Consider the following 17,371-nt stretch of genomic DNA (forward strand, 5'->3'; position numbering starts at 1 on the left):
AATGGTGTAGGGTCTCCTGCTTGAGCGGGTGGGGGGGTTGGACTAGATGACCTATAAGGTCCCTTCCAACTCTGTTAATCTGTAATAGGTTTCTGCCTGGATCCAGCAGGGCCACTCTCATGTTCTTAGACAGTCACCCAGGTTATTGAGTTAAATATATTTCTTGAAGTATTGTGTTTTCTCTGTATTTATTTAAAAGGAAGTTTGTCGTTTTCCCCTTTAAATGGGACTGTTATATTGAATGCACCAAAAATATACCTCCAAAAACTCAGACTAGATTCTACCTAATCTTTTTTTTCAGGGAATGTTCCTTTTCAATTCAAGGTCGCATTCTTCTGAAGTGAATACAGTATTTGCAAAATCAGTCCCTATGCATAAATGGATGTCCCCCCATGGATTATTCTTTTAAATTTAGAAACGTATGCTTCAAAATGCTAAAAAAAAAGTGATAGCAACATCACCATTCTTATCCTCTTCCAGTGCCTGCCCCACCGCTGAGGAAGAAAGTTTTGGCTGGTTCGGCCTTCTTGAAGCCAAATTCTTTGCAAGTTATTATCAATTCTCAACCAATTCTTTGCAAGTTATTATCTTGTGTGGAAAGGTTCAAATTCAGCGTCGCAGGGCGGTGGCATGCGCATGCCAGCGTGCATGCTCGACAGGGACGCCCAGACCCATGCGCGGTGTACTGGTTGCGACGGGATCCGGAACCCACCCCTGGGTCTGTGGTAGGAGAAAATAAAAAGTTCCCTTTCGTTGTTTGTTGGATGACAACACCCATAATCCCAAACCAGTGGGATCAATGCCTGTGGTTTGCTAGGCATGGCTTATTGTAGACGACTTTAGGAATTATGAAAAATGTACAGGTTAAATTTTTCTCAAGGCACAGTATGTTTCATTTCATCTTTGCAATAACCACACTCTATAGCAACCCAACAGCTGGTGACGGAATTGCACTGCCTTTTCCTGGCTAGAAATCCCAGACCCTCCCTCTCAACCAGTGGTGGGATTCAGCCAGTTCGCACCACTTCAGGAGAAATAGTTTAACTTTCTGAGCAAGTTTGGTGAACTGGTGGTTGGAAGAAATCATTAAGGCAGAAAACCGGTTGTTAAATTATTTGTATCCCACCACTGCTCCCAACCAATTATTTAATTAGTTCAAGCTAGATTGAACCCTCATTTTATAGTTCTCTTATTTCCAAGAGATTTTTGAGCCTTGGCCATGCTAATATCCAATCATTATATGGTTCCCTGTCGTGTTAAAGAGACGCCTGTGTCTAGCTTCCTTTGGTGACTTCACACCTTGCTCTAAAAGTAAATACATGTCAAAAGTGCAAATATACTAGAAACACTTTGGAAGTCATTAAAACCAAAATGAATTCCAAAGCACCATGACATTAAAAATCTAATTAATACGCGATCTAATTTGACCACTTTGCACAGATATTATAGGCAGACAGAAAATACTCTCTGTGCTTTTGCAAGCCATCCTCCGATTGAGCCTCATACAAAATGGAAGCTAATGAAAAATCATGTTGAGCATTTAAAAAGAAAATAAAAGGCATGAGGGTGATGGGGAGGGCAAGTGGTTCATATTTATGACCGTTGCTGTGTCCCAAGGTAGTCCTTGACTTACGACCACAACTGAGCCCCAAATTTATATTGCTAAGTGAGAAAGTTGTTAAGGGAGTTTTGCCCCATTTTACAAACTTTCTTGCCACAACTGTTAAGTGAATTACTGCACTTATTAAATTAAGCTGCTAAGTGAATCTGGCTTCCCCCTTAACTTTGCTTGTCAGAAGGTTGCAAAAAGGGAATCCTGGACACGTCATAAATGTGACTCAGTTGTCAAGCATTTAAATGTTGGTCATATGATCATGGCGATGCGGCAAGGGTCATAAAGTGTGGAAAATGGTCATACGTCACTTTTTTTTCTAAGGGTCACTAAATGAACTGTTGCAAGTCGAGGACTGCCTGTATTTTCATCGTCCTCAACCAGGAGTGTGACAAGAGCAGGTCATCAAGCAGATTCATTCCAATGAGGCAGCAAAGGTGATAGCAGGATATTTTCCATGTGGAATTGCGTCACTAAATTTTGAGATGTTCTTTTTAAAATGTGTTGCTCTGTAGGTTGGAAGTGAACGTGCCAGAAAGGCATTTTAGCATAGCTCTGTCTCTAAGATGCTTCCCCCCCACCCTAAAAGGAGATATTTTCTGTTGACAAGATAGCACTCCCTCCTATTCAATAACAGCTTTTGTTATTTATGCTAATTCGTGTTAATGGCTATGGAATCAGAATATTTATTTCATCCTCCCCGTAACTCAATTCTACCAAGTTCTCCCAAATCAGATCAACAGCAAAAATGTCTGAATAATCGTATTAAAAGCCAAAAAGGGCTATTCTTTTCCTCTTCTGTTAGACAACAGACTTTTCATTAAAATATTATTTAAGAATCACCCTGGAGATGACGAACTTGTTTTTATTGCGCTGAATGTAATTCCCTGTTTCATATGTGTCACTGTGATGTATGTTTTTTTTTTAAAAAAATTGATTGTATACTTCTTTGTTTTTACTCCCAAATTATGTATTTGGGAAATTCTTTGCTGCTCAAAATCAGTAGACTGAAGCAGCCAATAAGCCTTGTTAATAAATAAAAAAAAATACAAATAAGTACATTCCGTATGGATTTGGCTAAATTCTGGATCATTAAGCTGAAAAAAGTTATATACAGTATACTAGGATAGTGGTGGGATTCAAAAATTGTTTACTACCGTTTCTATGGGCATGGCATGGCTTGGTGGGCGTGGCATGGCTTGGTGGGTGTGGCATGGCTTGGTGGGCGTGGCATGGCTTGGTGGGCATGGCAGGGGAAGGATACTGTAAAATCTCCATTCCCTCCCCACTCCAAGGGAAGGGTACTGTAAAATCTCCATTCCCTCCCACTCAGCTGGGACTTGGGAGGCAGAGAATAGATGGGGGCGGAGCCAGTCAGAGGTAGTATTTACCAGTTCTCCGAACTACTCAAAATTTTCGCTACTGGTTCTCCAGAAGTGGTCAGAACCTGCTAAATACCACCTCTGATATACCCCAGGAAGACTGCTTTATACCTTCCTGAACAGAATTCTTTCCAGATCTTATGACTTTCAGCAATATCAGCTTCCGGCAAAATGGTCAGTAGTGGAAGGAAGTAGAATCTCTAGTCTGGATGAAATCTACTTGATCTAGTCAGTTTTGTTCTGACATATGAACCTTGGCCGTAAGGCTTAATCATTATAACCTTTGTCATGAATTACATGAAATTACTTTATCATGTTCCAAATGTTTAGGGAGCTTCATTAAAAATTCACTCAAGGACAATACACTGTTCACCAACTACCTATGGATGTTAAAGAAAAAAGTATAAATAACTTTTTTTAAAAACCTAAAAAAAATCACTCAAGGCTCCTTGTAACCATCTGGATATCCCCATGTAGCAATACCGTGTTTTCCCAAAAACAAGACAGGGTCTTATTTTCTTTCCACCCACCCCCACCCCCTGAAATAAGCACTCGGCCTTATTTTCAGGAAAGTCTTATTATTTTTGAGGTGCAAGAAGCAGAAAGTGTGTTGCAATATTTTTGGGGAGGGCTTATTTTCGTGGGAGGGCTTATTTTAGCACATACGCTCAAAAGCTTGAAGTAAGCACTCGGCCATATTTTCGGGGAGGTCTTATTTTTGAGGTGCAGGAGGCAGTGAGCATGGTCACCTCAGGGCTGCTGCTGTGTTGCAATATTTTCGAGGACGGCTTATTTTGGGGAGAGGGATTATTTTAGCGCATGCACTCAAAAGCCCAAAATAAGCACTCAGCCTTATTTTCGGGGAAGTCTTAATATTTTTGAGGTGCAAGAGGCAGTGAGCGTGGTCACCCCAGGGCTGCTGCTGTGTTGCAATATTTTCAGGGAGGGGCTTATTTTAGCGCATGCGCTCAAAAGCCTGATTGAGCTTATTATCCAGGGAGGTCGTATTTTCGGGAAAACAGGGGAATAAAGAACTTGCCCTTATGTTATTCTGGGATGTTTCCTTGACTTCCCCCTCCAGTCCTTGATAGTTTTTTAGGATCAGCCAAAATAAGCTATACTGTAGTAGCCTCAGGTAGCATATTTGTCAGATTAAAGAACAGCTGATTTCTACAAGTATAGGAAGCAAAGAGTTTTTATTGGTTTATTGGTTTTGCTTTAATGTACAGAAAGTTTCTTGAGGTTCGTGGTGTAATTCAGAAGTGGTGGGAAACTTACTCTTCCCTTAGATGAAGAATTCTGAAAGGATGTCTGAGTGCTAGCCTGTGTAGGGTTAATTTCTCATGTAATTAGGAAAGAAATAGAGCTAAAAATTATAATTTTTTTTTAAAAAAACACTCCATTAATGGAAACTTGAGAACTGTTGGGTTGTTGTTTCAAAGATATTTGCCTACCTAAATAGAGAAATAGAATGACCATAAGGTAAAAGTTTCCCTGCACATGCATACTAGTCGTTCCAGACTCTAGGGGGTGGTGCTTATCTCCGTTTCAAAGCCAAAGAGCCAGCGCTGTTCGAAGACGTCTCCGTGGTCATGTGGCCGGCATGACTAAACGCTGAAGGCGCACGGAACGCTGTTACTTTCCCACCAAAGGTGGTTCCTATTTGTTTACTTGCATTTTTGCATGCTTTCGAACTGCTAGGTTGGCAGAAGCTGGGACAAGTAATGGGAGCTCACTCCATTATGCGGCGCTAGGGAATCGAACCGTTGGCCTTTCTGATCGACAAGCTCAGCATCTTAGCCACCGAGCCACCACGTCCCTCAGAATGACCATAGGTGGGCAAAAATCAGTGGCAGCAACATCCTGCTGGCTTTTCCTGGGAGAGAATGTTGGAAATGTCACATGGGCACGGCTGACTCTGGCAGCGCAGAGGCATGGCATCACTGATCAAATAACATTGCCAAATTTCCATCCCACAGGAGTCGAGGTTCCCTGATTTGAGATGTAAGTTAGCCCATCTGAGGTACGTTGATTCAAACATGGCTGCCCTCTCTGATACAACTTCGCCCAATTGAAGGTTACAAATGATCAAACAATCGCAAGAGTTTTAGTAGTATATGCTACTATTAAATATAATAAACACTACTACATATAGTAAGTATGTTCAGGTTTTCTAGGCTTAGAAGTAGAGTGGCCTTTGGTGGGGGTGAGAAGTTGTACAGTCTTTCAATATGCAGGAAATCACTCAAGTGAATGAAATAGGTAACAATTATCCCTGTTTTAAAGGGATTGGAATGGGGAAGAAGTCCAGAGACCAGTTTCCCTTTGATGGGAATAAATTTCTACTTGTCCTCCAGACAGTCCAGGGGAAGAATAGGTCTCCACATGTATTAATAGGAGGATTTCCCCTGAACATAATCAAACACACAAATAATATAACCTGGATCAGTCCCCTCCCATCCAGACAAATTGCATCCCATTTATTTAAACCCAGGAATACTTGATAAAATTTAAGGACAACCCCCACCCCCCACCCCCCATCCCCCACCCCCTTGTGCTTTGGATTGGAAAAGCTGAACAGAGAAGATTCAATAGGGAATAAATGGGGAATAATGCTTTTGCAAGGGTCAGTTTTGCTTCTTGATCTGGCCTTGTGAGTTCAAGCCATTTGGAAACTGTCCAACATTGTTGATTTCTCAAATGAACAGGCAACCCTATTGCAAAATAAAGCTGTTTCCTCCCCAGTTGCTTCCAACTGCTCTTCCCTCCCACGTAGAGTAGAAGTGACTGACATGCTTACCTCCGAGAGGAAGTTGAATTTTTGCAGGAAATGTTTCCAGTCAATGGCGTGTTCGCCACGAAGTCGCTGCAGTTTCAGAAGGTGGCTAAACTGCTTCTCTGAAAGCGTGAAGCAGAAATGGTGCAGCACCTGCCGGAACTCAAAGCTTGAAATTGTCCCAGTATGGTCCTTATCAAAAGCAGAGAAGGCCTGTGGGGAAGAAACGAGCGAAGTAGCTAAAAAGAAGCTGGTTTGGGACAATTTTATTCCTCTAGCGGAAAAGCTCATGCAGAATGTTACGAATAAGAGGGAGTACACAACCTGTTCTTTCCTTCAACAAATATGCAACATACCAAATCGTGCAAACAACCCTGTGAATTCACATCCCAGCGCTTTATGAGCTGACTTTAACAGCCTCTTCTCCCTGCAGGATTATTTCGCCTGGTGGGAGGGGGGGGGTGACTGTTTACAACAGTTGCCTATAGCAACCCACTCAGCCGGAGAGCACTGGGCATTGAAAGATGGAGAGAGCTTCGAACAGCAGAACAGCTGGGGGAACTTTCCTGCACGCATTTCTAAACATGTGTGAATTAAACATCCACTCATTTAATTTGGACATCACGTTGATTTAGATTAACATTAACTACCTGTCAATGACTACTTCAGCTTCAACCACAATAATACACAGGCAAACAACAGATAAAAAAAACCAAGGTAAACCGCTCCAAACTCAATTGCAGAAAATACAACTTCAGCAACAGAGTGGTCAATGCCTGGAATGCTCTACCCAACTCTGTTGTTACATCCTCAAACCCCCATAACGTTAACCTTAAACTGTCTAACGTAGACCTCGCCCTTTTTCTAAGAGGTCTGTAAGGGGGCGTGCATAAGCGCACCAGCGTGCCTACAGTCCCTGTCCTACTGTCCCCATTTATTTGCGCTCATTTCTTGTGTTCATGGCCATGTTTATACTTATACCTTCTCCCCCTACATGTTTGACAAACTATCATCTCTCTCTCTCTCTCTCTCTCTCTCTCTCTCTCTCTCTCTCTCTCTCTCTCTCTCTCTCATCTATCTATCTATCTATCTATCATCATCTAACTAAATAACTAAATAGCTAAATAGCTAAATAGCTAAATAGCTAAATAGCTAATTAGCTAAATAGCTAAATAGCTAAATAACTAAATAGCTAAATAGCTAAATAGCTAAATAACTAAATAACTAAATAACTAAATAACTCAGCAAACAGTCTGTGAGCACTAGCCTCCAAGCAGGTGGATAGGTCTGTACAACGAAACTTGTGTCCATGGATAAAGGCAAGTATATGAGTCCCAGACTAAGGTAGCAGGATCCAATCTGAGTCGGTCACCAGGACCAGAGGTTTAGTCTTCCGAGCTTTCGGACTTGTGTTGGAGCCCATCCTCAGAGAGCTTCTCTCTCACCAGAATGGGTGGCTTGGGCCCACTCTAACATGCAGCCCTGTGGGTGCTGATGGAATAGCAAGATGATTTGCTCGATGGCGTGTGGCACGTCAAAGCTACAGGAGCTTCCCTCAGCCTTCTCTCCCAGCAATGGCTGAAGTGTTTTCAGGCCAGAGGTGTCATTCAGCAGGTCCTGACCAGTTCTGGAGAACAGTAGCAGAAATTTTGAGTAGTACAGAGAACTGGTTAATACCACCTCTGGCTGGCCCTGCCCCAATCTAGAGTCCAAGCTGATCGGGAGGAAATGGGGATTTTGCAGTAACCTTCCCCTGGAGTGGGGGGAGAATGGAGATTTTACAGTATCCTTCCCCTGCCACACCCACCAAGCCTGCCATGCCCACCAAGCCACACCCACAGAACTGGTAGTAAAAATTTTTGACCTGTTTCGGGCCACACAGAGCTGGCACATGTTGCAGGATTCCTATGTGCTGAAGTGCTCAAGTCTGGAAGGTCTTTGGCATGAGACAGGGGGGCAACAGAGCATTTGCTGAAACTGCCTGGTTTGCCTAGCTAGCACTACTTCAGCTTCCACTTTTCAACCTCCTTGTGAGGAACTCATTGAAGAAGACTTTTGCCTGGAGGAGAATGCCACACAACCCCATACCCTATTTGAAGGCCTCTAAATGAATCTTGGTTGAAGCAAGCTCCCCTTTGAAAACCTGCACAGCCCTAATAGCCCTATGCATACAACATATACACCGTGGGGACTTAGACAAATATTACAGTGTTAAACAAATTACTGAATTGTTCTGTTGCTTAAAAATAAACAATCCTGCATGTCAATAAACAAGAACAAAAGGGATATCGTTGTGGGAGTTGATTGTAGACCATCCAGGCAGACAAGGCCTTCCTATGCCAGTGACCTAAGTAGAGGATGGGGAAAAACTGTAAAACTGCTGGGGGCAATATGCTGACTCTGTAAACCGCTTACAGAGGGCAGTAAAGCACCGTGAAATGATATATGTCTAAGGGCTATTGCCAATGTTAATAAAGTAGCTGATATACTATGTTTGATATACCATATTTTTGGAGTATAAGACGCACCCTTTTCCCTCAAAAAAGAGGATGAAAATCTGGGCGCGTCTTATACACTGAATACAGCATTTTTTGCCTCCTGAAACCCCGCCTCCTTCACCCAAATGGCTGTGCAGAGCCTGTAGGGGGCTTCCAGAGAGCTCCTGGGGGCTGGGGAGGGCAAAGATGAGTGAAAAATAGGCCATTGTTTGCTCAATTTCCCCCCCCCCCCAGCCCCCAGGAGTATTCTATAAGCCTCCTAAAGGCTATGCATGCAATTTCTTTGACAAAAAATGAGCCCGTTTTTGCAAAAAATGGGCTGTTTTTTGCTCATTTGGGGGGGCCTCACTCCTCCCCCGGAGCACTCTGCAAGCCCCCTAAACACTATTCATGCCTTTTGGGGGAGGAAATGGCCCCATTTTCATGAAAAACGGGCTGTTTTGGGGAGGTTTGCAGAGTGCAAAAACTTTTTTTTTAATTTGCCTCTTCAAAACCTTGGTGCGTCTTATACTCCAGTGCGTCTTATACGCCGAAAAATACGGTACTATGCTTCTGCCTTCTAATGGGGCCTCAATGCATGCTTTGTCTTATGGTTTTCAGATTCTATGATATCTTGTAACAAAGGGAAGAAAATATTCCAGATTTTCCAGACAGGTTCTATCCATTTCTTGACTAATGACCAAATGCAAAACACACAGCATCCCTTCACCGGACTAAGAGAAATGGCTCTGAGTCACCCCGTTTTAATTTTGGGTTCAACATGATACAATCTGAATTAGAAACTAGTTCTCTTCCCCGCCCCCAATCTATTTTCATGAACTGGGAAGCTTGGCAATGAAATGGCTCAACAGGATCAGACGATCAGAAGCACCACAAATTTAGGCCTTGAGCTGAAGTTATTACTCTAACAACTGTTTGGAAGTAACGTGAGTTTTCATAGTATGGTCTTGTCTCCCTGGGTGGCCTTCCCCAAGGAAAGCAGATATGAATATCCCTTTTGTCCAGGATTCAGTGGGGAGTTTCATGTCTGAGAAGGTACATGTTCCGACCTAGGCTTCCTGATACAGTAAAAAGCACCCGCTTAGTCCCAAAAAACCCTCTTTTTATGTCAAAGGCTGTGAATTATCTTCACAGCCCCATAATGAGTCCCAAATAATTGTAAAAGAGCCCTACAGTAGGCTGCCAACATCCTTTGGGATAAGGCTGATAAGCACCCACTTTTATCTTCCTTGAAACGCTGCTAAAGACTTAATTGGCCACACGGAGCAGAGTCAAAACTGAGCTTCAGAATTTAAACCGACCAGAACGAACAAAGTTGCTTCCTGCAAATGCTCACGTGCCTTTGCTCCTCCTTTATGTCCTATGGGAGGGGCCACACCTCCAAGCCTTACTCCTGAGTCGTTCCTTGTCTTAACTGTTCTTGCCTTCTGGCAGCTCTGCGCATACGCGCACTGGGAACAGGGAGAGCCTGTTTCGCTGCCTCGCTCCAGAGCTTTTGGAAGCTCCGGACGCAGCACATAACTTCCAGATGGCCCTGGCCCCCTCTCTGCCTCCGATGCAGAGCCCTCGTCTCAAGCCTTCCCCAGACTCCAGGACTGGCCCATGTTCCTCCCCAACCTCCTCACTGTCCAACTTTGCTGCCAGCTCCACTGGCCACCAGCGGACCACAACAGTACCATCCTGCGATAGGGAGAGAAATAGACATACTTCCTTAGACACAACAGGAACCAGAAACGTTGCACACCTTCTTGGCACCATTTCTGGAATCTTTTTATGCATTGCCCCGGCCCAATTTTCTATGTGCTTGGCATCTCCTTGAAACACAAGTTGGATCACCGGATTCTCTCTTTCTCCATGTGGCCATGGATGGTGAGCATTGAAGCAATTGCACAATACTCACCTTGTACAGCAAATCAGAAGAATCCGTAACCATCTGTTTTATTTTAGCCATAGCTTCATCTATGCTGAGTTGCACAAAGCTGACTGGTGGTATGGGGGGCACGGTGTGTTTTTTCTTGTATCTGAATGCTGCGCGGTCATCAATGACTCTTAGAAAATCAAAATACGAGAGCTTGTTCTCCTGTATATTAATTCCTAAACTGAAGAGGGAAAAATAAGACTGAAGATTTATTTCCTAAGTATTATTTCCACACTAATCGTTAATAATGCAGCAGCAGTTTTGATACAGTTTGAGGGCTGCAACATGGCTAGCTAGCACTGGCAGTCATGTTTATCTCTTGCCTGCCAGCTGAAGGCTGCGCTTTGTTTTTGTTTTTCTTAGCGCTCAGCTACAATACTAGGAAATAAGCAATTATCTATTTGCATACAATTAATCTGATTGTTTAGCTTTTGAATTTCTGTCTTGCATATCTCCTGGAATTGGATGCTGGATAAAAATCACCACTTACTCTGGTGCAAACTGACACTGGGTTAACTCCTCTCTCTAAGCCCTCTAGTCACTCTGAACCTCTCTCTGGACTGGAACCATAACCTGTCAAGAGTTTTGCCAGCATGACTATTATTATTATGAGATAAACCCAGGATCAATACAGAGCACATAGCACACAGAGCTTTTATACAGTTAATAGTGGTTTATATATACAGACATGCACCTGGAGATAAATTCCTTATCACTCAGCTCCGACTCAAGGAGAGAAAATGAGATACACGACAAGAGAGAGGGATGCCCTCTAATGGCCACCTATATATATAGACACCAGATTGCATCAGTTTACAGTCATTGCATCAGCTTCCAGTTTACAGTTTACAACCTTACATCAGCTGGCAGCTATTAAATCCTAATTACCTGACAAAATCCTAGGGACAACGAAAAGAACTGAATCTAAACTTAAGTATCTATAGTATCTCAGTGACTAATGGCTGGATCCAAAGATACGCTGCTCATTAAACTGAGAGACAGTGTGGTGTATGGCAATGCTTCAGCCACTTTAAGATGTGCTGCTTTCAATTCCCAGAATCCCCCATGCTGGCTGAGGAATTCTGGGAGTTGATGTCTGCACATCTTTGTGGCTGAGATTGAGAAAAACTGGTCTAGGGGCTAAGATGCTGGGTTAGAAACCAAGAAACGATGAATTTTAGTCCGTCCATCCCCCCCATTTGGCATGAATGCTGACTGGGAGAAACTCAACCGGTTGGGCAAGACACCCCATTCTTGAAGTGCGAAATCCAAGAAGTGCAAGCCACCATAATAGATAGGAAATCCATCTAAGATACATGACCCTGAAACAGGCTTTTTGTGAATTGGTGGCAACAGGAAGATTGGACTTAGTTAATACACAGATGGGACAACATCTGTGGGGAATCCCAGAACTTTAGGCTAGAGGTGACAAAATAACCTCCAAATGATGTACTCTCCTGGAAGCAGACTTGATTTAAGGGTATCATCACTCAAGACTGATGTCACTTCTTCCCTTAGGCTCTGTTGATTGCACCCAGAGGTGGGCTGCTGGGAGTTCGCAGAAACCCCCAAATCCCACTCCTGGCTGGCCTCGCACAGCCCTCCCCTCCGAGGAGTCCCCACGCGGCCTATTTTGGATGCAGGAAAGTGCAGAGTGTGCATGGAGGCTGAAGGAGGGCGAAAAATGGCCTACCAGATGTTTTGGAAGGCCGGGCCTGTTTCCAGCCTCCAGAGGGCCTCCAGAGTCTCCGTTTTCGTCCTCCTGGAGGCTCAAGGAAAGCCTCTGGAGCCCGGGAAGGGCAAAAATCCCCCCCCCCCATGGTGCATGAGGCTGACTAGGCCACGGCCACCATGGCCACGCCCAACCAGCACCTGGGCAGAGAACCCCTTGCTAAATTTTTTGAAGCCCACCCCTGACGGCACCGATAAGCAATCCCGCAACATATTTTTGTTTGTTTGGTTTTCCCTGAAGGATAGTTGCAGAGCATTCTTTCAACAACAAAAAGAAATGATCGCTGACAGAATGGCATATTAGATGGGTGGGGAAACCATTTTAATGAAGAGGTGCCAGAAATGCCAAAAAGAAAAGATAAAAGCAGCAGAATGCAGAGCCCCCAATATCAGCAGTTCTGTGCCCCACAGCCCTTTAGAGAGCATTGTGTTTGCCTCTTGCAGCTGCAATGCTTACCATAGGCCTGTGTCAAGCTGGCTCAAACACCAGAGAAACAGTAGGAAAGGAAATAATCAACACACTTCAGTGGGAGGAATAAATTGCCAAGTCGGTATTAACATTTGAGTAATAAAACCAAAATGCATATGCTAATCTGCTCTATTATTTAAGGCAGGGTGGTGGAGAGAAAAGGCTCTTTTCGGTCTAGAAAGGACTAGTTTACAAAAAAAAAATTACAATGAATGGAAGTATTTATCATCAAAAAGTCTTTGAGGAATAAGAGCAGGCAGCAAAAATTCTTATTACAAGCTTAATTCAAAGGAACATAATCACCCAATTTAAGGTAAAGTGAAAAGATTTTGTTTAGGCTTGGCTTCTCTTTCCAGTCATCTTTCTAAAAGCAGAATAAAAGATACTTCTTTGGAATTTCACTCCTTTGGGAGTGAAATTTGCCTGAATCTCATATTCTTGAATAATTTAGGCCATTTTAAGCCTACTTTAGCATAGAAAGGTAAGTGTATTTTACTTTTAACAGCTCCTTTGTGCTTTTTGCCTCAATTAGCTATCACAGAGTCCTTGGGCTCGCACAAAAAGCTTCATGTTCTTTTGCTATACAAAATGCATGTATTTCCACAATAGTTTAAGAACAGGTTATTATTACCGCGTGGTCTCAGGAAACGAGAAGTAAAAAGAGTATTTCTTCTCAGACCAACCAGAGTAGGCAAAAGCATTCTCTCTGCAACTTTTGCAAATACTTGGGCTAGTTCTTGGAACAGTTTTTGTGCAGTATGTGTGAAATCGATCACAAAATTAGATTAAAAGGTAATTTCTAGATATTTCCTAGATATTTAATTTGTGGCAGGGCCTTGCATTTGAGCACCATAAAAGTGAGATTTGCTGAAATTGTGCAGATGCTACGTCTCTAGGACAAAGGTTATAAATAGTATGCACAGTTGCAAAACATTTGTGGCATATGGTAATCGATTAGTGAAATAATATATTCCAGTTGTTCTTATGAAATATCAATAAACTGGTAGATTAATAACTGAGTTCAAGGGAAAACAGATGACTGATGGTCTAATTCTCTAAGCTAGGATTCCTCAACCTGGCAATTTGAAGATGCATGGATTTTAACTCCCGGAAAAGAGAAAATCTGGGGGCTTGAAATTCATACATCTTCAAGTTAGCAAGGTATAGAAACTCTGCTCTCTGCAGTGAAACACAGATATCATGAGTGTAGCCTGGACCAAATTCTTAAGTCTGCTGATTGTATAGACGTTCTGTTGTTTTCTAAATAAGTCTAATTCCATTAAAGCTGTGTCAAATATAACAACCTGTACAGGAGTTCACTGTACTGTTCATAGCCAAGGCTACATTGAAAGTCTTCCAGTATCTTACGTAGGTTATCCACCGAAATGCAGCCTTCTTTGTGTTTATCCTGTTGCAAGAAGGCCCTGTGGAAGTCTTGGGAGAACTCATGATACTTCTCTCTGAAAGCAAGCCAAGTTTCAGTTACTACTTTCTCATTAAAAACAATCTCTATTTCCTCAGCTATAAAGTTTAGATGCAATACAGCCAGGGCATTCCTTGTGAATTGGGAAGCCTGGTTGAGCTTGTGTTAATGGGACATGGTCGGCCATCAGCAGTGGTGGGTTCCGGATCCCATTGCAACCGGTATGCTGCAACTGGGCCGGGCGTCCACCACGTACAGCCGCGCATACATACCCTCTACCCATGACGCTCTATCCGCTTGGCGGGGCATCACGCAGGCGCCGTACGCTCCGTGTGCATGTGCAAATGGCCCAGTTGGGTCAAAAACAGGTAAGGAGAGCGGGCGGGCAAGTGGGCCCTCCGGAGCATTGTACTGGTACCTGGTGCTCCCAGCAGGCACCCGTATGCCCATACTGGGGCGTACCAGTTGTAACCCACCACTGGCCATCAGGAAACTAAGCTTGCTTGAGGTGGTGGTTCCCCAAATGCTTATCTAAATATTACCCATTTGGGGTTTTGTGTCAGTCTGCAAGACTTTCTTAGAATCTTCCAGAGCTGAAGGAGATTTTTGGAAGAAAGCACACTCTACCAGCATATCTACTCCAGAGTTTGTCTCCTGATCTTCCCCTCAATTTCCCAGAACCTCATGGGGAAAAAAACAAACCGTATTGGCACAAACAGGCATTTAGAAGGAAGAAGCTGGGTAGGTTTGTTATGTGAATGCAGAGAAGACTATTCAAAGCGCCAGAGGTGCAGAAAAACAGCTTTTCTTTCTCGCGGTCTATATGCATCGCACAAAAGGATCGTTAGAAAGCTTGCCAAACTGAAGACTGGGGCATCTAATGGGAATAGGTGCGTATAAGCCTTAGCTTTCACAGCTATCACATGGGCATCAACAGGGGTGGACTGGTTCGCCCAGCTAATGTTATGGCCGGTTCAGAGAACCTCCAAATCCCACCCCTGGCTGGCCGTTCCCACCCTGCCCCATCCATCCCAGGATTCTCCACGTGGTCCGTTTTGGATGCAAGCTAAGTGCAGGGCCTGCGCGGAAGCTCGGGGACGGGGGAAATGGGTCTCCCAGAAGTTCCAGAAGGCCGGAAATATGCTCGTTATAAATATATAAATAAATTACTGTATTTTTCAGAGTATAAGACGCACCAAGGTTTTAAAGAGGCAATTTTTTTCAAAAAAAATTTTTTTTGCACTCTGTAAACCTCCTAAAAACGGCCTGTTTTTTGCAAAATGGGCTCATTTTCCCCCTCAAAAGGCACGAATAGCCTTTAGGGAGCGTGCTCCTGGGGGTGGCCCCCCAAAAATGAGCAAAAAATGACCCTTTTTCGCAAAAACGGGCCCATTTTTTGTCAAAACAATTGCATGCATAGACTTTAGGAGGCTTATAGGGTACTCTTGGGGGCGGGGGCAAAATTGAGCAAAAAACAGCCCATTTTTCACTCATTTCTGCCTTCCCCAGCCCCCAGGAACTCTCTGAAAGCCTCCTACAGGCTCTGCACAGCCATTTTTCAAAGGGGGCGGGGTTTCAGGAGGCAAAAAATGCTGTATTTAGTGTATAAGATGCACCCAGATTTTCAGCCTCTTTTTTGAGGGAAAAAAGGTGTGTCTTATACTCTGAAAAATACGGTATATATAATTTTATAAATTATAAAATACCATATAAATCTGCAATATGACATCCGCAGCAAAACTCTGTATCCTTTTGGATGCCTGAGACCTGCCTAAGCAGTTAAAATGCTGGCTTCATTGCCTGAAAACAAGCTTCTAGTACACTGATGGCGAACCTTTTTTGGCTCGCGTGCCACAAGGAGGGGGGAGCGCAGGGGGGTCGAGTGCTGGCGTGCCGCACCCATAATGCAACGTGCGGTCCCCCAGTGCGCATGCGTGCACAACGCGCCCCCCCCATTTTTACATGCTTTTTTCACCCTCCCTAGGCTCCAGGGGCTTTATAGGAGCCTGGGGAGGGCGAAAAGAGCCTCCCCTGACCCCCCCCGAGGCCCTCCGGAGGCTTCAGGGACCGTCCGGAGGCTTCCCTGAAGCCTTCGGGGGGGCGGGGGAGGCTCTTTTCACCCTCACCAGGCTCCTATAAAGCCTCTGGAGCCTGGGGAAGGCGAAAAATAGCTTTTAAAAAGGTGAATTCAGATGGCCAGCGCGCGCATGCACGCTGGCCAGCTGACAGGGCAGCGCCTTGCGTGCCCTGACAAATGGCTCCGCGTGCCACTTGTGGCACGCATGCCATAGGTTCGCCATCACTGTTCTAGTACATGCTAACAATGAAAAAATGGTAATCACAATCTACTTTCTCTCTTTATTTTTAGAAAATCAAGTGTTAGCCATTTCTTGGACCGAGTAAATGGTTGCCAAGCAGTAATTATTCCAATCATGGCAAAAAATTAACATCCCAAGTACCAAGTATATGTTGAAAACTATGGATTTAGCCAGGCTGCCAAACCAAAACATTTTTTAAAAAATATCACTTCACTTGCCAATGTTTTGAATTTATTTTGAAATACAGGACAATCCCTTTTTAAATGTTTCTAATTTGGGATATTTGTTCCTTTTAAGCTAAAACAAAAGAAAAATATATACATCCAGATTGCCTCTTCCTTGAATTCAAAGTTTCTCAGAAGCCTTTGTCAACTGAATTCTGGGCAAACTATAAGCTAAGAAACATGTTTATAAAACATTTGGGCAGAATGGAAAGAACAACAATTTACAGGTTTCTCTGTATTATAGAGGCTGAAGGAAGGAAGATCCATTGTATTGCAGAACATCAAAGACTATTAAAATGATTTAGGGAGTCTCCTCTTTGTTTTTTCCATCTTTAAGAATAGGGTAGCCAAATTTTGGTTTTGTAGTTATTTGTGAAACAGAAGAGACAATGATAGAATAGAATAGAATAGAATAGAATAGAATAGAATAGAATAGAATAGAACAGAACAGAACAGAATAGAATTCTTGGACACACAGGAAATTTGTCTTTGGTGCATATGCTCTCAGTGTATATAAAGAAGAGACAGTGATATAATATAATAATAGAATAGAATAGAATTCTTTATTGACCAAGTGTGATTCGACACATAAGGAATTTGTCTTTGGTGCATATGCTCTCAGTGTGCATAAAGAAAAATAAAATAAAATACATTCATCAAGAATCATAAGATACAACACTTAGTGATAGTCAAGGTTACTAATAAGCAATCAAATTATACTAGGAAACAAATAAAACAATATAAATTTTAAAGATATAAGCAACATGGTCATAGTCATAATTGGAAAGAGATAGGTACTAGGAAGGAAGAGAAGAATAATAGTAATACAGTCTTAATAGATAATTTGACAGTATTGTGGGGATTAGTTGTTTAGCAGAGTGATGGCATTCAGAAATCAACTGTCCTTGTGTCTTGTTGTTCTGGTGTGCAGTGCCCTATAGTGTCATTTTGAGGGTAGAAGTTGAAACAATTTATGTCCAGGATGTGAGGGGTCAGTAGGTATTTTCACAAGCATTAAAA

General features: G+C 43.1%; 1 protein-coding gene across 1 annotated transcript in view; it reads right to left on the reverse strand.

Moving 5' to 3' along the window:
• The window catches only part of EFCAB6 (EF-hand calcium binding domain 6), a 115,972-nt gene that overhangs the window by 19,487 nt on the left and 79,114 nt on the right, over window positions 1–17,371 (reverse strand). The window contains exons 23-25 of the mRNA XM_081957502.1: window positions 13,691–13,846; window positions 10,169–10,367; window positions 5,795–5,983 (exon numbers count right to left, since the gene is read on the reverse strand). Of these exons, the coding sequence (XP_081813628.1) occupies window positions 5,795–5,983; window positions 10,169–10,367; window positions 13,691–13,846 (544 nt within the window). The remainder of the gene's footprint in view (window positions 1–5,794; window positions 5,984–10,168; window positions 10,368–13,690; window positions 13,847–17,371) is intronic.

Source organism: Natrix helvetica (assembly GCF_964273705.1).
Source record: "Natrix helvetica genome assembly, chromosome: 6".
Classification (NCBI taxonomy): Eukaryota; Metazoa; Chordata; class Lepidosauria; order Squamata; family Natricidae; genus Natrix; species Natrix helvetica.